The sequence below is a fragment of the Capra hircus genome, chromosome 8, assembly GCF_001704415.2.
Source record: "Capra hircus breed San Clemente chromosome 8, ASM170441v1, whole genome shotgun sequence".
Lineage (NCBI taxonomy): Eukaryota > Metazoa > Chordata > Mammalia > Artiodactyla > Bovidae > Capra > Capra hircus.
The window spans coordinates 9,753,520-9,775,356 of record NC_030815.1 but is presented as its reverse complement, the minus strand read 5'-3'; the positions used below and the strand labels follow the sequence as shown (position 1 = coordinate 9,775,356).

At 39.7% G+C, this 21,837-nt stretch overlaps 1 protein-coding gene across 1 annotated transcript in view; it reads right to left on the bottom strand.

The window, feature by feature from the left end:
• Window positions 1–21,837, bottom strand: part of INTS9 (integrator complex subunit 9) — a 150,923-nt gene that overhangs the window by 46,984 nt on the left and 82,102 nt on the right. The window contains exons 7-8 of the mRNA XM_005683544.2: window positions 6,399–6,519; window positions 5,508–5,642 (exon numbers count right to left, since the gene is read on the bottom strand). Coding sequence (XP_005683601.1) covers window positions 5,508–5,642; window positions 6,399–6,519 — 256 coding nt within the window. The remainder of the gene's footprint in view (window positions 1–5,507; window positions 5,643–6,398; window positions 6,520–21,837) is intronic.

Below are 21,837 nucleotides of genomic sequence, written 5' to 3'. Positions count from 1 at the left end.
TATCAATAACCTCAGATATGCAAATAACACTACCCTTATGGCAGAAAGCGAAGAAGAATTAAAGAGCCTCTTGATGAAAGTGAAAGAGGAGAGTGAAAACATTGGCTTAAAGCTCAACATTCAGAAAACGAAGATCATGGCATCTGGTTCCATCACTTCATGGCAAACAGATGGGAAACAATGGAAACAGTGTCAGACTTTATTTTTTGGGGTTCCAAAATCACTGCAGATGGTTACTGTAGCCATGGAATTAAAAGACACTTGCTCCTTGGAAGAAAAGCTACGACCAACCTAGACAGCATATTCAAAAGCAGAGACATTACTTTGCCCACAAAGGTCCATCTAGCCAAAGCTATGGTTTTTCCTTTTTCCAGTTGTTATGTATGGATATGAGAGTTGGACCATAAAGAAAGGTGAGCGCTGAAGAATTGATGCTTTTGAACTGTGGTGTTGGAGGACGCTCTTGAGAGTCCCTTGGATTGCAAGGAGATCCAACCAGTCCATCCTAAAGGAAATCAGTCCTGAATATTCACTGGAAGGACTGATGTTGAAGCTGAAACTTCAATACTTTGGCCACTTGATGTGAAGAACTGACTCATTTGAAAAGACCCTGATGCTGGGAAAGATTGAAGGCGGGAGGAGAAGGGGACGACAGGATGAGATGGCTGGATGGCATCACCAAGTCAATGGACACGAGTCTGAGTAAACTCCAGGAGTTGGTGATGGACAGGGAGGCCTGGTGTGCTGCAGTCTATGGGGTCGCAAAGAGTCGGACATGACTGAGCGACTGAACTTAACTGACCCTTTATAAACATGAAAAGATTTATAAAATGAACAATAAATTCTTAACAAATATCTAAAAAATGACATAACACTTATAACAATACTTATACACTGAGCTTCTTGCCAATACGACTGTTAATGAATGACTAACTTAAAACTTTCCAAAAGCTTCAGTCTGTTACAATGGTGTGATCACTCACCTAGAGCCAGACATCCAGGAATGTGAAGTCAAGTGGGCCTTAGAAAGCATCACTACGAATAAGCTAGTGGAGATGATGAAATTCCAGTTGAGCTATTTTAAATCCTGGAAGATGATGCTGTGAAAGTGCTGCACTCGATATGCCAGCAAATTTGGAAAACTCAGCAGTGGCCACAGGACTGGAAAAGGTCAGTTTTCATTCCAATCCCAAAGAAAGGCAATGGCAAAGAATGCTCAAACTACCGCACAGTTGCACTCATCTCACACGCTAGAAAAGTAATGCTCAATATACTCCAAGCCAGGCTTCAGCAATATGTGAACCGTGAACTTCCAGATGTTCAAGCTGGCTTTTGAAAAGGCAGAGGAACCAGAGATCAAATTGCCAACATCCGCTGGATCATCGAAAAAGCAAGAGTTCCAGAAAAACATCTATTTCTGCTTTATTGATTATGCCAAAGCCTTTGACTGTGTGGATCACAATAAACTGTGGAGAATTCTGAAAGACATGGGAGTATCAGACCTCCTGACCTGCCTCTTGAGAAATCTGTATGCAGGTCAGGAAGCAACAGTTAGAACTGGACATGGAACAACAGACTGGCTCCAAATTGTAAAAGGAGTATGTCAAGGCTGTATATTGTCACCCTGCTTATTTAACTTCTATGCAGAGTACATCATGAGAAACGCTGGGCTGGATGAAGCACAAGCTGGAATCAAGTTTGCCGGAAGAAATATCAATAACCTCTGATATGCAGATGACACCACCCTTATGGCAGAAAGTGAAGAGGAACTAAAAAGCCTCTTGATGAAAGTGAAAGTGGAGAGTGAAAAAGTTGGCTTAAAGCTCAACATTCAGAAAACGAAGATCATGGTATCTGGTCCCATCACTTCATGGGAAATAGATGGGGAAACAGTAGAAACAGTGTCAGACTTTATTTTTGGGGGGCTCCAAAATCACTGCAGATGGTGATTGCAGCCATGAAATTAAAAGACGCTTACTCCTGGAAAGGAAAGTTATGACCAACCTAGACAGCATATTGAAAAGCAGAGACATTACTTTGCCAACAAAGGTCCGTCTAGTCAAGGCTATGGTTTTTCCAGTGGTCATATATATATGTGAGAGTTGGACTGTGAAGAAAGCTGAGTGCTGAAGAATGATGCTTTTGAACTGTGGTGTTGGAGAAGACTCTTGAGAGTCCCTTGGACTGCAAGGAGATCATCTCTGGCATTTCTTTGGAAGGAATGATGCTAAAGCTGAAACTCCAGTACTTTGGCCACCTCATGCGAAGAGTTGACTCATTGGAAAAGACTCTGATGCTGGGAGGGATTGGGGGCAGGAGGAGAAGGGGACGACAGAGGATGAGATGGCTGGATGGCATCAGTGACTCGATAGACGTGAGTCTGAGTGAACTCTGGGAGTTGGTGATGGACAGGGAGGCCTGGCGTGCTGCGATTCATGGGGTAGCAAAGAGTTGGACACGACTGAGCAACTGAACTGAATTGATACATTCAAATACAATTCAAATTTCTCATGAAGTCCTACAGGGCTTGGCATCTTGGACATGTTATGATCATACTTCATACACTGCAATCACAAGGGTCTCCTCTGCTCTGTAGACATGCCCAGCTTCTTTTAGTGTTAGGAACTCTCATCTGCTATGTCTCTGTCATACCTTGCCCACACAGCTTTACATGCCTCATTTCTCCAGGTCTCAGTTCCAATGAGATGTTTCCCTGGAAGCTTTCTCTGACCATCCAAGTTAAACTAGTCACCATCACTCTCTACAGAGCTCTGTTTTCAGTACCTGAGTCACCACCTGGAAGCATTTTGCACATTTATTTTCATCATGCCATTCTCTCTCATCACATGACCATTGACCCCTGAGAGGAGACTTTGTGGTTCACCACTGAATCTCTAACACCTAGATGAGTGCTTGACACGGCAGGCCCTTAGCAAATATTGAAAAATTAGTATTTGCTGAGTAAATCAGCAACCATCTCTGTTACATACATTAGCTCTGGTTATTAGAAGTGCTGGGAAATCTCTAAATCCCAGAGGTGACCTAAAGGCAGCATGATTTTATAGAGGAACTACGATCCTAAATGTTCAGACACAAATAATCTAACTTTGATAAAGAGTAGGACATAAAGTTTCAGGTAAGCAAGATGAGAAAGCTCTAGAGATCAGCTATACAATACTGCACTTATAGTCAACAACCATGTACTGTACAGTTACACTTTTATTATAAGGGTATAGCTTATGTTCTACAGTAGGAAATGGCAACCCGCTCCAGCATTCTTGCCTGAAAAATCCCATGGACAGAGGAGCCTGGTGGGCCACAGTCCATGGGGCTGCAAAGAGTTGGACACGACTGAGTGACTGAGCACATACCTCATGTTAAGTGTTCTTACACAACAAAAAATAATGTTTGTAGAAACTAAAATCAGAAAGATTTAAAAGGCTGATGCTTTGGTAAAGCTGCAGCATAAAAAATTTATATACAGAAATCTGTTGCATTTTTATACACTAACAATGAAAGATGAGAAAGAGAAATTAAAGAAACAATCCCATTTACCACTGCACTGAAAAAGAGTAAAATACCTAGGAATAAACAAGACAAGAGACCTGTATTCCAAGAAGTATAAGATACTGATGGAAGAAACTGAGGATGACACCAACACAGGGACACATACACCATGTTCTTAGATTGGAAGAATCAATATTGTTGAAATGACTATACTACTCAAGGCAATATATAGATTCAATGAAATCCTTACCAAACTACGACTACCGTTTTTCACAGAATTAGATCAAAAAATCTTAAAAGTTGTATGGAGACACAAAGACCCTGAATAGCCAAAGCAATTTTGAGAAAGAAAAGCAAAAGGAATCAGGCTTCCTGAACTTCAGACTGTATTACACAGCTATAGTCATCAAGACAGCACGGTACTGGCACAAAAACAGAATTACAGATAGATGGCGCAGGAGGACAGAAAGGCCAGAAATAAATTCATGTACCTGCGGTCAATTAATCTACAACAAAGGAGGCAAGACTACACAATGGAGAGAAGAGTCTCTTCAATAACTGGAAAACTGGATAGCTACATGTTAAAAAAAAAATGAAGACAGAACAATCTTTAATACCATACTCAAAAATAAACTCAAAATTAAACACCTAAATGTAAGACTGGATACTATAAAAACTCTGAAAACATAGGCAGAACACTCTTCGACATAAACTGCAGCAATATCTTTTTTTGATCCATCTCCCAGAATAATGGAAATAAAAACAAAAACAAACAAATGGGAGCTAATTAAACTTAAAAGCTTTTTCACAGCAAAGGAAATCACAAGAAGAAAAAAAGAAAGACAACCCACAGAATAAGAAAAAAGCTCATGAAGTTTTATACCCCCAAAACAAACAACCCAATTAAAAAAACAACAGAAGATCTAAACAGACATTTCTCCAAAGATATACAGATGGCCAACAGGCCCATGAAAAGATGTGCAACCTCACTAATTATTAGAGAAACACAAATCAAAACTATAGTGAGATATCACCTCAAACTTGCCAGAATGGCTATTATCAAAAAAGTCTACAGACAATACATGCTAGAGAAGTAGAGAAAAGGGAATCCTCCTGCATCGCTGGTGGAAATGTAAACTGGTCCAGCCACTATGGGGAACAGTATGGAGGTTTCTTAAAAAAAAAAAAAGAGTTACCACATGATCCAACAATCCCATTCCTGGGGCTTTTATCCAGAGAAAACGTGGCTCGAAAGGATACATGGACCGCAGGGCTAACTGCATCGCTATTCAAAACAGCCAAGACATGAAAGCCACCTAAAGCCCACGGACAGAAGAATGGACAAAGATGTGGTGAATACACACAATGGGATGCTGCCCAGCCATTAAAAAGGAGGACACAATGCCATCTGCAGCAATGCGGATGGGCTTCGCGATCATCATACTGAGTGAAGTCACTGAGACAGAGAAGACAAATGCCGTATGATATTGCTTTACACGTAGAATCTAAACAGATACAAATGAACTTATTTACAAAACGGAAGCAGACTCAGAAATTACAGAATCAGTTTATGGTTATGGCCAGGAGGGCTGGGCGAAGTGATAGATTGGGAGTTTGGGATTGACATGTACACACTGTTCTACTTAAAATAGATAACCAAGAAGGACCTACTGTAGAAACCAATAAATAAATAAAATATGACAAAGAGCTGACGCCACTCTGGAAACATTCTGAATTTAGGGTAAGTTACTGAAAATTCAGGGATTCCCTGGTGGCTCAGACAGTCTGCCTGCAATGCAGGAGACCCAAGTTTGACCTCTGGGTCGGGAAGATCCCCTAGAGAAGGAATTGGCAACCCACACCAGTATTCCTGCCTGCAAATCCTGTGGATGGAGGAGCCTCGTGGGCTATAGTTCATAGGGTCGCCAAGAGTCAGACATCACTAAGCGACTTCACTTTCAACTGAAAATCTGAGTTGTTCCAAGAGAATTTAGAATTACCTGTGGGTGCGTGGTAAGCAAGGAGGATCCAGAGACATAAGACACTTTCTCATAATGGGACTGGATGATCCAGTTGGAGCTTCCAAGGGCATAGCCAGAGCTTAGAGGAGTCACCTGGACCGCACCGAAAAGCTCCTAGAAAAGAACAATGCAAGAATGTGTGCTGAACTTTCCGTACTGCAGTCATGCCAGTTAAGTCTGCAGAGAAAAACAACCCAGAAAATCCTTCTCCACTTAGAAACTACTTCCAAGTGAATCAGAAAGTTTAAGAGCAGAAAGATGGTGGAGACCATGGGACAGACACATCTTACAGTCCTTTACTTTTCACATTTCTGAGAATTTCAGTCCATCCACATGTCACCAGGTACCCATTAAAAGGCAGAGATGATACATCATCATATAGGTCAAAGAGATAAATACTTAGGTTTTTTCCTTCTTTTTTTTTTTTAACCCTTTTCAGGTTAGGAATTAATATCTTGGTTGTTCTGTAAAAAGTGGCTCTGGGCCACAGTTAACAGGAATGGGAACCCTCATCATGATCAGAGCTCAGAAGTCATATGTGCTAAATTATTTCTTGATCCCTTTGATGCTGTTTTCTACTTCACAAACCCAAAACCTGAAAAGTGGAATCACTGTTCTAAAGTAAACAGGATGAGATGCCTTTTTTTCCCCTGACTTACTATATGCTAATGAGTGATGGGGAATATAAGGTTTAGGAGAGAGCACCACTAAGAACCTGGGAAGGATGGAGGAAAATAACAGATGTTCTATCTTTCCACCATGTACTAGTACAAGACTTATAGTGACTGACTGGCTTAAAAAAGGGAACTATAGAATCCTTCCAAAGAATCAAAAGCATTCATCAATCAATAAAATTGTATTAACACTCACAATTTTCTGAGAATATCCCACCAGCTGGATTTTACTAAGGGCCGAGTTCACCTCCTGCATAGTGTAGCATCTTCTCCAGGTCGAGACTTCCACTGCATCCTTGAGAGGAGAAGGCAGGAGCCTGGAAACAGATCATCAAGTCAGTTCTTATGAACAGAGAATGCTGTTCAAATAACTTGCCCATTTTGTCTAAGCTGTCCAACCTATTGGCATATCCCGATGGTCACAGGATGAACATTCCTTTATAATTACTTTTATTTCTGTAAGGTTGGCAGCTCTCTCCCCTCTTTCATTTCTGATTCTAGTAATTGCAGTATTCTCTCCATGGGGTGGGAAATAGTTGGACACGGCTGGGCGACTGAACTGAGCTGAACTCCCTTTATCTTGGTCAATCTAGCTAAAGGTCTGGTAATTTTGTTGATCCTTTCAAAGAACTAACTTTTGGATTAATTGTTTTTTCTCCATTGTTTTTCTACTCTTGATTTTGCTTATCCATCATATAGCTGGATCTTCTCTTTTGTCTTTTTAAACCCATGTGATAATTTTGGTCATCTGAACTATTTGAGCCATTCACACTTAATGTTACTACTGATATATTAATATAATAGTTGGCTTACGTTTACCAATTTAATTTTTGTTTTTTATATATCACATCTTTTTTTGTTCTTCTATTCCTCCACTGATTTTTAAAAATAGTGACTGAATATTTTCTGATGTAGCTTCTGAAATCCCTTCATGATTTTTCACTTTTTTAAAAGTTATTTCCTTAGTGGCTATCCCAAGGGCTTATATCTCTTAATATAGAGCATTTCTGTATTACCTCTCACATTCTCTTCCCTGTTCAAAAACGATAAATGAAATAAACATTACTCGTGAGCCTGCAAAGTTATAGAAAAGAACTAGGCTAAACACATCTGAGGCTTGGCAGAAAGAGGAAAATAAAACACATTTTGCAACTTTTCAGACCAGCATCAGGAGCAACCATTAAAACAAACACAAATGTGTCATTAGAAAGACATTTTATCCAATATTATTTTGCTCAAACACAAGTAAGAATAGACCTAAAGAGTGACTTCTCTGAGATTCTCTGTAGGATACAGGTGAAGGGATTTGCAGAGAACGGAACCTGCGCAGTAGCTCCGTTCTATCTCCTAAACTGACCCTGAACAGTAGTGAAGAATTACACACACACACAACTGGCCCTTAAGACAAAGAGATGAGAGGAGAGCTAACAGCAACAGCATTTTAGAAAGTAGAAAGACAAATAACGACTGATTTCGCAGACCCAGGAAAGTTCAAGTCACTTAATTTATACTGCAGAACTCACGAAAAGCTCAGCAATGGGAAACAACAGGTATGTCTTGAAGTGAGGTTAAAGGTGAGCCTAAAAAGAAAATTCCTAGAAAAAACTGATTAAGAAATAGAACCTACTAATTCTCCTCACCTAATCCATAAAGCTCAGCAATGGCCCCTTCCCCTCCCAGGCATGTCACCAGAGACTGTTCTCTAGGGAGAATAAAAATGAGAGTCTGGACCAGGGGAAACCAGCATCACCTGGAAGCAACCTCCTTATGCAAAAGTTTACACACTGAGAGGGATGATTTTCTTGTCCTCAGAGCAGAACACTATCAGTTAATCTTATACCCTGCAGGGTAGGAGACTAGAAGCACCTTCTCTGAAAAACAAGATCAGCACTGAAAAAAAAAAACCCTCAAAAACAAACAAAACCCACAAAAAAAAAACCTCTCAATGAAAAGATACTGACTGACATTGGGGTTTTACAGTGAAATTACCTAACCAGACTATGTTATTTTAAGCCTAGAATTCAACAAGACCTGGCACACAGAGTTTCCAAGTAGCTTTTTTTTAACTGTCTAATTCTTAAATATGAACCAATAACCAAGGATCACCATGTATTTGAATAAAGCCTCTAAAATGATAAAGGCCAGAACAAATGGAGGAAGGAGAGGAAATAAATTAGGTTGGTAGAAAATAACAATCATTATTCTCAGATAAATAAAAGAGTGTACCTAAGAAATGAGAAGAGACTTCTACTAAAAGGGTGAAGAGTCATTAAGAGAATGAAAAGAAATAAATGAAAATGTCATAAATGAAAATATGATATTACATAATGAAAGCATGCCAATAAAACAACAAGATTTCAAAATAAGCTAAAAACGTTAAAAAGATATTCAAGACACAAAAGACCCATACAAATGAAGAAATCAGAAGGGCTTAAAAATGAAGGAACAGAACTACATAAAGAATTAGAAATTTAATAAGAATTCAGGAATGAAGACTAAACTGAAAGACACATAAGAGTGGATAAACACAACAGATATGCCAAGAGAGCAAAGACAGATATAACATACAGGGGTCCCTCACAGAAATCCAAGCAAGGGAACAGAATACCAAAAACCGTAATTAGAAATAAAAAGAAACTATACACTGAAAGAACACAATGCAGACCCGAGAATACTGACCCAGAATAACTAACACCAGATATATTCTGGGAAAATATTTAGATTACAGAGAAAAATCTTTGGGCATGGAGGCAAAAAGGGCAAGTTATTTACAAGGAAAACAAGAAAAGACTACATCGGTTTTCAACAGTTTTCAATGCTTTTTTTCTAGAATAAAATAGAGAAACGTATTTGAGACTCAAAGAAAGAAAATACAAGCCAAGGATTACATATTTAGCAAAACTGACTTTCAAGGTACACAGAGCACAGGAAAACAATTATTAACCAGCAAGAACTCATGGAATACAGTTCTCATGATTCCATCCTGATATATCATCTGAAGAATGAGTTTCACACAACCCAAACTGACTACAGTAGAAACATCAATACAGGGGCTGATAGTATTAAATGCAGAGTTCCTCGAGGAGAAAGGCCAAATGAAGTTGGAAGGGAGAGAGGACAGTATGTAACAGCTACATGTTCTGACAAGATAGACACAGTAAAAGTATAAAAGCAGCAGAAAAAAAATATATATTCTCTGCCCTCCAAAAAGGCCTCGAAACCACTGACCAATCCAGTAACAGTGAGCATTGTTAGCAACCAGAATGGGAGCTCAAAATCCCATTTACCACTAAAAGAATCCAGAGTTTCTTGGAGAAATGGATGATTCCAGATATAGGAACGTAAAAGAGGGGTCTTAGACATCCTGCTACGTTAGATAACAAGCAAACTAACAAAAACTACAAATGATGCAACAAAAGGACGTAGAGGATAAACTGAATATGCGTTCACTGATGGGACAATCTGAGCTGCAAGAAGGGTGATGCGGTGATGGGCTGAAATCCACGCTCTATGTATGTTTCAGCCTGCGCTGAGATTAGATTGGCACACAGAGGCATGGCTTTTGACTTACCAGACATTTTCTCTCTCTTAACCTAGGTGGTGTTTATAGGGGTAGCTGCTTTATAATAACTTGTTAACTATATATTAAGCTTTGTGGGGTTTTTTTGGTATCTGTGTTTTTTTATTACAATATAAAAAGGTTAATATAGAAAAATTTATGTCAAAACAAGAAATAAGTAGCAGAGACAAAAAAAATATTCATAGGAAGGTTGGGAGATAAAAGAAATTCCCAGACAGAATAACAAAACAGTGACGGTAAAGAGGAGAGAGAAGTTATTTGAGTGTCAGTCCAGGAGGTTCAACATTCAAATAACATGAGTTCTGAAAAATACACAAAAATTGACAAAAGGAATTTTAGAACGGGGGGAAAATTTATTTTTTAAACCAGAATTTAAATTCTCCATTTTCTAGATGAGGGTCAGCAAACATTTTAGATAGAGGGCCACAGATGCTTTAAACTCTGGAGGCCACATACAGTCTCTGTCAAGTTATTCAACTTGGCCATATAACACCACAATGATATGAGTGTGTCTGTGTGCCAATAAAACTTTATTTTACAAAAATAGTGGCAGGCCAGATTCAGACACAAAACAGGTACTTCACCATAGCTGCCGACACTTTTCTAGACTGAAAGGACACACTAAGCTCAGTCCATGAATGTAAACTATCTTTAAGTAAGACACACCATCATAAACTTTAAGGACAAGAAGATTCTAAAAGTCTCTCAGAGGAATAAACAGCATACATACAGGAGATCAAGCCTTAATAACACTGGACTTTTCAACAGCATTTCTGGGAGACAGAAGAAAATAGTGCAATACTTTAAAAATTCTTCGAGCAAACTACATCTAGTTTGCATTTCTATCGGAGTGTGAGGGTAGAATGCAGACATTTTAGATGTGCGGGCTCACAGAAAATTTACTTCTCATGCACTCTTTTTCAGGGAGTTGGTGGAGGAAGTGTCTGCAAAAATGAAGGTGTAAACCAGAAAAAGAAAGGCCTAGAAAATAGAGCTTCTAACAGAAGAAAAGGGTGAAGGAATCTATAGGATCAAGGTGGAGAAAGTCCAGACTGAATGCTGTGTAGCAGTCCTAAGAGCATCTGACACCAGACGGGGTAAGAGTGAAGACTCAGGGAGGGGACTTCTAGAACAGGAAGATACAATTGTCAGACTGTTCATCAAGTCTGAACATACTGAGGAGAGACTCAGACAAATGGGGGAAAGGTTAGAGATCAATTAGTAATATAGTATGTAAGGGCTTTCCAGGTGGCTCAGTGGTTAAGAAATCTACCTGCCAATGCAGGAGACGCAGGTTTGATCCCTGGGTCGGGAAGATGGCCTGCAAAAGGAAATGACAACCTACTCTGGAATTCTTGCCTGGGAGATCCCATGGACAGAGGAGCCTCGCAGGCTATAGACAAGGGGTCATAGATAGTTGGACGAGACTGAGCAATTGAGCATATATGCACACAGAAAACTAAGCAAATAAACAAACAAGATAATTACTAACTCAAGGGAAAACAGAAAGTTGTGCAGAAAAAAAAATCCTAACAATGTTATATGGCCAGTGAATTGTATTTCCACGGTCATAATAATGTAAACATGGAACAGAGATTCAGTAAAAACAGCACACAGGTCATGTAGGTCCAACTCTCTTCACCTTTGTTTCTGCAGCAACAAAATAACACCAATCCTTCTTGTTGCCTTCTGCATAAACAGGTGAAGATTTTCTTATTCCATGCGCCTGTCCTCTATAGAGTGAACTGACTTAGGTTTCACAATGTTGAGTCAATAAATATTTACTTAGCTCTGATTATGGCCATAGTACTCAAGTCCTGTAAGGAACTGAATAGGTATAACATAAAGGCCTTGGCTCACGGGAGCCTAGTCTGAAAAAATTTTTACAACAGTACAAGGCAAAAGAGGAGACATGGAAAACCGTGATAAGTCATCCTTGCCTGCATCTTGTTCTCTCTCCCAGAAGGGACTAAATGATACATTGAAAATGCAAATCTCTACACATACACACACACACACACACACACACACACACACACACACACACACACACACTCTCTCTCTCTCTCTCCTCTCTCTCTCTCTCTCTCCCTCCTCCAATTTAATGGTTCACCATTACATTCGGGATACAATTGAAGGCTCTCAGCATGACTTCTAAGGCTCTTCTTTATCATGGTCCTGCCTCAGCCTACATTCTACACACTGAACTATATAAGGAGCTCTCTAAGTGCCAGGCTCCCCCAAAGCTGTAACATTCCACTGTCCACTTCTTATTTTGTGTGGACAATGTGCGTGCATGCTCAGTTGCGTCTGACTGTCTGTGACTCCATGGACGGTAGCCCACCAGGCTCCTTGCTCATGGGATTTCCCAGGCAAGAACACTGGAGCGGATTGCCATGCCCTCCTCCAGGGAGCTTCCCACCCAGGGACTGAACCCGTGTCTCTTGCATTTCTGCACTGCAGGTGAATTCTTTACCACTGAGCCACTGGGACGCCTTACCTCCTGCTTTAAAATCTAGGCGACCTATCACCTTTCTCAGGTCTTGTGACACCTGTCTAGGCCAGCTGCATATCCCGTGTGCTGAGAAGATGGCTGACGGAAGTCTCAGAGCCCAGGAAGTGGCACAGAAGCCCTCTCTGGAGCAGGTTCATGGCAAGGGGCCGCCACCGACATTTCTGTCTCCTTCCGCACCCCCTATCTTCCACCCACTGAGGAAGGAGGGCTTTCTCTCAGAGAGTACACCAGGGGAAGAGCAGACAATTTAGACTTGTCTGGATGTAAATCGCAGCACTGCCTCTTTACCTGTGAGCCTCAGTCTCCTCATTGGTGAAAAAGGAGAGTATCACCTCCCTCTTAGAGCTGTCCTGTGAGGAGTGAACGGCAGAATGCACAGAAGTGTCTGCCATAGAACAGAGGCTGGGTGAGGACTCTCTCCAACCTTCCCCAAGATAAACAGTGATTGCTGCCCCAGAACAAGCATTTTCCAACAGTACTGTAGTGGACTTTAACCCTGGGTAATTTCTTTAGATGGACCTGACACTGAACTTGAGTGCACTGCTCTAGAGAGTCTCAAGGAAGAACCAAAGTTACTTCCCCCTGCTTTGAGTGAGTATCTGTGCTCAGTCATGTCCAACTCTTTCCATGCGATAGCTCGCCTAGGTCGTCACAAATTTCTGGGGAAGAATACTGGAGTGGGTTGCCTTTTTTTCCTTCAGGGGATCTTTCCTGATCCAGGGATCAAACCTATGTCTCCCACATTGGCAGGTGAGTTTTTTTTTTCCCTCTCCCCACTGAGCCACCTGAGAAGCCCTGCTTTCGAGCCTCCTTTAAATTCCTTGAGATCAGGAGGCCCTATGGCTTGGGCTTCCCAGGACTGCCCTTCATTAAGAATAAAGGCTTTTTCCTTTGGGCTGAGTATGAGCAGGAGTTTCTTAACTTGTCACCCGAGCTGGAAGGTTATTATGTGAGGGCTAAAGTGATAAATAATGATGCCTAACCACATCTTTCATCTCAGTTGGATCTGTGTTAATTGCTCTCAGCTCTGCAAGGCCCTACCATAGAGACACCTCTGCTCGAGACTGTGCTAACAAGTCACAGGCCAGCTAGATCAGATGCACATTCTTTAACTGACTTTAGGTACATTGGTTTATTAGGAACTATTTACAAAACGGAAGCCAGACTCAGAAATTACAGAATCAGTTTATGGTATGGCCAGAGGCTGGGCGAAGTGATAGATTGGGAGTTTGGGGATTGACATGTACACACTGTTCTACTTAAAATAGATAACCAAGAAGGACCTACTGTAGAAACCAATAAATGAAATAAAATATGACAAAGAGCTGACGCCACTTCTGGAAACATTGCTGAATTTAGGGTAAGTTACTGAAAATTCCAGGGATTCCCTGGTGGCTGCAGACAGGTAGTGCCTGCAATGCAGGAGACCCAAGTTTGACCTCTGGTCTGGAAGATCCCCTAGAGAAGGAATTGGCACCCACACCAGTATTCCTTGCCTGCAAATCCTGTTGATGGAGGAGCCTCGTGGGCTATAGTTCATAGGGTCGCAAGAGTCAGACATCACTAAGCGACTTCACTTTCACTGAAAATCTGAGGTTGTTCCAAGAGAATTTAGAATTACCTGTGGGTGCGTGGTAAGCAAGGAGGATCCAGCAGACATAAGACACTTTCTCATAATGGGACTGGATGATCCAGTTGGAGCTTCCAAGGGCATAGCCAGAGCTTAGAGGAGTCACCTGGACGCGCACCGAAAAGCTCCTAGAAAAGACAATGCAATGAATGTGTGCAACTTTCCGTACTGGCAGTCATGCCAGTTAAGTCTGCAGAAGAAAAACAACCCAGAAATCTTCTCCACTTAGAAAACTACTTCCAAGTGAATCAGAAAGTTTAAGAGCAGAAAGATGGAGGGACCATGGGACAGACACATCTTACAGTCCTTTACTTTTCACCATTTCTGAGAATTTCAGTCCATCCACATGTCACCAGGTACCCATTAAAAGGCAGAATGATACATTCATCATATAGGTCAAAGAGATAAATACTTAGTTTTTTCCTTCTTTTTTTTTTTAACCCTTTTCAGGTTAGGAATTAATATCTTGGTTGTTCTGTAAAAAGTGGCTCTGGGCCACAGTTAACAGGAATGGGAACCCTCATCATGATCAGAAGCTCAGAATCATATGTGCTAAATTATTTCTTTTGATCCCTTTGATGCTGTTTTTCTACTTCACAAACCCAAAACCTGAAAAGTGAATCACTGTTCTAAAGTAAACAGGATGAGATGCCTTTTTTTCCCCTGACTTACTATATGCTAATGAGTGAGGGGAATATAAGGTTTAGGAGAGACACCACTAAGAACCTGGGAAGGATGGAGGAAAATAACAGATGTTCTATCTTTCCACCATGTACTAGTACAAGACTTATAGTGACTGACTGGCTTAAAAAAGGGAACTAATAGAACCTTCCAAAGAATCAAAAGCATTCATCATCATAAAATTGTATTAACACTCACAATTTTCTGAGAATATCCCCACCAGCTGTGATTTTACTAAGGGCCGAGTTCACCTCCTGCATAGTGTAGCATCTTCTCCAGGTCGAGACTTCCACTGGCATTCCTTGAGAGGAGAAAGGCAGGAAGCCTGGAAAGATCATCAAGTCAGTTCTTATGAACAGAGAATGCTGTTCAAATAACTTGCCCATTTTGTCTAAGCTGTCCAACCTATTGGCATATCCCGATGGTCACAGGATGAACATTCCTTTATAATTACTTTTTATTTCTGTAAGGTTGGCAGCTCTCTCCCCTCTTGTCATTTCTGATTCTAGTAATTGCAGTATTCTCTTCCATGGGGTGGGGAAATAGTTGGACACGGCTGGGCGACTGAACTGAGGCTGAACTCCCTTTATCTTCAGGTCAAGTCTAGCTAAAGGTCTGGTAATTTTGTTGATCCTTTTCAAAGAACTAACTTTGGATTATGTTTTTTTCTCCATTGTTTTTCTACTCTTGATTTTGCTTATCACTCATATAGCTGGATCTTCTCTTTTGTCTTTTAAACCCATGTGATAATTTTGGTGCATCTGAACTATTTGAGCCATTCACACTTAATGTTACTACTGATATATTAATATAATAGTTGGCTTAACGTTTTACCAATTAATTTTGTTTTTTATTATATCACATCTTTTTTGTTCTTCTATTCCTCCACTGATTTTTAAAAATAGTGACTGAATATTTTCTGATGTAGCTTCTGAAATCCCTTCATGATTTTCACTTTTTAAAAGTTATTTCCTTAGTGGCTATCCCAAGGCTTATATCTCTTAATATAGAGCATTTCTGTATTACCTCTCACATTCTCTTCCCTGTTCAAAACGATAAATGAAATAAACATTACTCGTGAGCCTGCAAAGTTATAGAAAAGAACTAGGCGTAAACACATCTGAGGCTTGGCAGAAGAGGAAAATAAAACCATTTTGCACTTTTTCAGACAGCATCAGGAGAAACCATTTAAAACAAACACAAATGTGTCATTAGAAAGACATTTTATCCAATATTATTTGGCTCAAACACAAGTAAGAATAGACCTAAAGAGTGACTTCTCTGAGATTCCTGTAGGATACAGTGAAGGGATTTGCAGAGAACGGAACCTGCGCAGTAGCTCCGTTCTATCTCCTAAACTGACCGCTGAACAGTAGTGAAGAATTACACACACACACACAACTGGCCCTTAAGACAAAGAGATGAGAGGAGAGCTAACAGCAACAGCATTTTAGAAAGTAGAAAGACAAATAACGACTGATTTCGCAGACCCAGGAAAGTTCAAGTCACTTAATTTATACTGGCAGCAACTCACGAAAAAGCTCAGGCAATGGAAACAACAGGTATGTCTTGAAGTGAGGTTAAAGGTGAGCCTAAAAAGAGAAAATTCCTAGAAAAAACTGATTAAGAAATAGAACGCTACTATTCTCCTCACCTAATCCATAAAGCTCAGCAATGGCCCCTTCCCCTCCCAGGCATGTCACCAGAGACTGTTCTCTAGGGAATAAAAAATGAGAGTCTGGACCAGGGAAACCAGCATCACCTGGAAGCAACCTCCTTATGCAAAAGTTTACACACTGAGAGGGATGATTTTCTTGTCCTCAGTAGCAGAACACTATCAGTTAATCTTTAATACCCTGCAGGGTAGGAGACTAGAAGCACCTTCTCTGAAAACAGATCAGCACTGAAAAAAAAAACCCTCAAAAACAAACAAAACCCACAAAAAAAAAACCTCTCAATGAAAAAGATACTGACTGACATTGGGGTTTTACAGTGAATTACCTAACCAGACTATGTTATTTTAAGCCTAGAATTCAACAAGACCTGGCACACAGAGTTTCCAAGTAGCTTTTTTTAACTGTCTAATTCTTAAATATGAACCAATAACCAAGGATCACCATGTATTTGAATAAAGCCTCTAAAATGATAAAGGCCAGAACAAATGGAGAAGGGAGAAATAAATTGTTGTTGGTAGAAAATAACAATCATTATTCTCAGATAAATAAAAGAGTTGTACCTAAGAAATGAGAAGAGACTTCTACTAAAGGGGTGAAGAGTCATTAAGAGAATGAAAAGAAATAAATGAAAATGTCATAAATGAAAATATTGATATTACATAATGGAAAGCATGCCAATAAAACAACAAATTTCAAAATAAGCTAAAACGTTAAAAAAGATATTCAAGACACAAAAGACCCATACAAATGAAGAAATCAGAAGGGCTTAAAAATGAAGGACAGCAACTACATAAAGAATTAGAAATTTAATAAGAATTCAGGAATGAAGACTAAACTGAAAGACACATAGAGTGATAAACACAACAGATATGCCAAGAGAGCAAAGACAAGATAAACATACCAGGGGTCCCTCACAGAAATCCAAGCAAGGGAACAGAATACCAAAAACCGTAATTAGAAATAAAAAGAAACTATAACACTGAAAGAACACAATGCAGACCCGAGAATACTGAACCCAGAATAACTGACACCAGATATATTCTGGGAAAATATTTAGATTACAGAGAAAAATCTTTGTGGCATGGAGGCAAAAAGGGCAAGTTATTTACAAGGAAAACAAGAAAAGACTACATCGGTTTTCAACAGTTTTCAATGCTTTTTTCTAGAATAAATAGAGAAAACGTATTTGAGACTCTACAAGAAAGAAAATACAAGCCAAGGATTACATATTTAGCAAAACTGACTTTCAAGGTTACACAGAGCACAGGAAAACATTATTAACGCAGCAAGAACTCATGGAATACAGTTCTCAATGATTCCATCCTGATATATCATCTGAAGAATGAGTTTCACACAACCCAAACTGACTACAGTAGAAACATCAATACAGGGGCTGATAGTATTAAATGCAGAGTTCCTCGAGGAGAAAAGGCCAAATAAGTTGGAAGGGAGAGAGGACAGTATGTAACAGCTACATGTTCTGACAAGATAGACACAGTAAAGATATAAAAGCAGCAGAAAAAAAATTATATATCTCTGCCCTCAAAAGGCCTCGAACCACTGAACCAATCCAGTAACAGTGAGCATTGTTAGCAACGCAGAATGGGAGCTCAAAATCCCATTTACCACTAAAAGAATCCAGAGTTTCTTGGAGAAAATGGATGATTCCAGATATAGGAACGTAAAAGAGGCGGTCTTAGACATCCTGCTACGTTAGATTAACAAGCAAACTAACAAAAACTACAAATGATGCAACAAAGGACGCTAGAGGATAAACTGAATATGAGTTCACTGATGGGACAATCTGAGCTGCAAGAAGGGTGATGCGGTGATGGGCCTGAAATCACGCTCTATGTATGTTTCAGCCTGCGCTGAGATTAGATTGGCACACAGAGCATGGCTTTTGACTTACCCAGACATTTTCTCTCTCTTAACCTAGGTGGTGTTTATAGGGGTAGCTGCTTTATAATAACTTGTTAACTATATATTAAGTTTGTGGGGTTTTTTTGGTATCTGTGTTTTTTTATTACAATATAAAAAGTAATATAGAAAAATATGTCAAAACAAGAAATAAGTAGCAGAGACAAAAAAAATATTCATAGGAAGGTTGGGAGATAAAAGAAATTCCCAGACAGAATAACAAAACAGTGACGGTAAAGAGGAGAAGAGAAGTTATTTGAGTGTCAGTCAGGGGTTCAACATTCAAATAAAACATGAGTTCTGAAAAATACACAAAAATTGACAAAAGGAATTTAGAACGGGGGGAAATTATATTTTTTAAAACCAGAATTTAAATTCTCCATTTTCTAGATGAGGGTCAGCAAACATTTTAGATATGAGGCCCAGATGCTTTAAACTCTGGAGGCACAATACAGTCTCTGTCAAGTTATTCAACTTGGCCATATAACACCACAATGATATGAGTGTGTCTGTGTGCCAATAAAACTTTATTTTACAAAAATAGTGGCAGGCCAGATTCAGACACAAAACAGGTACTTCACCATAGCTTGCCGAACTTTTCTAGACTGAAAGGACACACTAAGCTCAGTCCATGATGTAAACTATCTTTAAGTAAGACACACCATCATAAACTTTAAGGACAAGAAGATTCTAAAAGTCTCTCAGAGGAATAAACAGCATACATACAGGAATCAAGCCTTAAATAAGCACTGGACTTTTCAACAGCATTTCTGGGAGACAGAAGAAAATAGTGGCAATACTTTAAAAATCTTCTGAGCAATACATCTAGTTTGCATTTCTATCGGAGTGTGAGGGTAGAATGCAGACATTTTAGATGTGCGGGCTCACAGAAAATTTACTTACTCATGCACTCTTTTCAGGGAGTTGGTGAGGAAGTGTCTGCAAAATGAAGGTGTAAACCAGAAAAAGAAAGGCCTAGAAAATAGAGCTTCTAACAGAAGAAAAGGGTGAAGGAATCTATAGGATCAAGGTGGAGAAATCCCAGACTGAATGCTGTGTACAGTCGCTAAGAGCATCTGACACCAGACGGGGTAAGAGTGAAGACTCAGGGAGGGGACTCTATGAACAGGGAAGCATAAATTGTGTATGATCATACTTCATACACTGCAATCACAAGGGTCTCCTCTGCTCTGTAGACATGCCCAGCTTCTTTTAGTGTTAGGAACTCTCAATCTGCTATGTCTCTGTCATACCTTGCCCACACAGCTTTACATGCCTCATTTCTCCAGGTCTCAGTTCCAATGAGATGTTTCCCTGGAAGCTTTCTCTGACCATCCAAGTTAAACTAGTCACCATCACTCTCTACAGAGCTCTGTTTTCAGTACCTGAGTCACCACCTGGAAGCATTTTGCACATTTATTTTCATCATGCCATTTCTCTCTCATCACATGACCATTGACCCCTGAGAGGAGACTTTGTGGTTCACCACTGAATCTCTAACACCTAGATGAGTGCTTGACACGGCAGGCCCTTAGCAAATATTGAAAAATTAGTATTTGCTGAGTAAATCAGCAACCATCTCTGTTACATACATTAGCTCTGGTTATTAGAAGTGCTGGGAAATCTCTAAATCCCAGAGGTGACCTAAAGGCAGCATGATTTTATAGAGGAACTACGATCCTAAATGTTCAGACACAAATAATCTAACTTTGATAAAGAGTAGGACATAAAGTTTCAGGTAAGCAAGATGAGAAAGCTCTAGAGATCAGCTATACAATACTGCACTTATAGTCAACAACCATGTACTGTACAGTTACACTTTTATTATAAGGGTATAGCTTATGTTCTACAGTAGGAAATGGGCAACCCGCTCCAGCATTCTTGCCTGAAAAATCCCATGGACAGAGGAGCCTGGTGGGCCACAGTCCATGGGGCTGCAAAGAGTTGGACACGACTGAGTGACTGAGCACATACCTCATGTTAAGTGTTCTTACACAACAAAAAATAATGTTTGTAGAAACTAAAATCAGAAAGATTTAAAAGGCTGATGCCTTTGGTAAAGCTGCAGCATAAAAAATTTATATACAGAAATCTGTTGCATTTTTATACACTAACAATGAAAGATGAGAAAGAGAAATTAAAGAAACAATCCCATTTACCACTGCACTGAAAAAGAGTAAAATACCTAGGAATAAACAAGACAAGAGACCTGTATTCCAAGAAGTATAAGATACTGATGGAAGAAACTGAGGATGACACCAACACAGGGACACATACACCATGTTCTTAGATTGGAAGAATCAATATTGTTGAAATGACTATACTACTCAAGGCAATATATAGATTCAATGAAATCCTTACCAAACTACGACTACCGTTTTTTCAACAGAATTAGATCAAAAAATCTTAAAAGTTGTATGGAGACACAAAGACCCTGAATAGCCAAAGCAATTTTGAGAAAGAAAAGCAAAAGGAATCAGGCTTCCTGAACTTCAGACTGTATTACACAGCTATAGTCATCAAGACAGCACGGTACTGGCACAAAAACAGAATTTACAGATAGATGGCGCAGGAGGACAGAAAGGCCAGAAATAAATTCATGTACCTGCGGTCAATTAATCTACAACAAAGGAGGCAAGACTACACAATGGAGAGAAGAGTCTCTTCAATAACTGGAAAACTGGGATAGCTACATGTTTAAAAAAAAAATGAAGACAGAACAATCTTTAATACCATACTCAAAAATAAACTCAAAATTAAACACCTAAATGTAAGACTGGATACTATAAAAAACTCTGAAAACATAGGCAGAACACTCTTCGACATAAACTGCAGCAATATCTTTTTTTGATCCATCTCCCAGAATAATGGAAATAAAAACAAAAACAAACAAATGGGAGCTAATTAAAACTTAAAAGCTTTTTCACAGCAAAGGAAATCACAAGAAGAAAAAAAGAAAGAACAACCCACAGAATAAGAAAAAAGCTCATGAAGTTTTATACCCCCAAAACAAACAACCCCAATTAAAAAAACAACAGAAGATCTAAACAGACATTTCTCCAAAGATATACAGATGGCCAACAGGCCCATGAAAAGATGTGCAACCTCCACTAATTATTAGAGAAACACAAATCAAAAACTATAGTGAGATATCACCTCAAACTTGCCAGAATGGCTATTATCAAAAAAGTCTACAGACAATACATGCTAGAGAAGTAGAGAAAAGGGAATCCTCCTGCATCGCTGGTGGAAATGTAAACTGGTCCAGCCACTATGGGGAACAGTATGGAGGTTTCTTAAAAAAAAAAAAAAGAGTTACCACATGATCCAACAATCCCATTCCTGGGGCTTTTATCCAGAGAAAACGTGGCTCGAAAGGATACATGGACCGCAGGGCTAACTGCCATCGCTATTCAAAACAGCCAAGACATGAAAGCCACCTAAAGCCCACGGACAGAAGAATGGACAAAGATGTGGTGAATACACACAATGGGATGCTGCCCAGCCATTAAAAAGGAGGACACAATGCCCATCTGCAGCAATGCGGATGGGGCTTCGCGATCATCATACTGAGTGAAGTCACTGAGACAGAGAAGACAAATGCCGTATGATATTGCTTTACACGTAGAATCT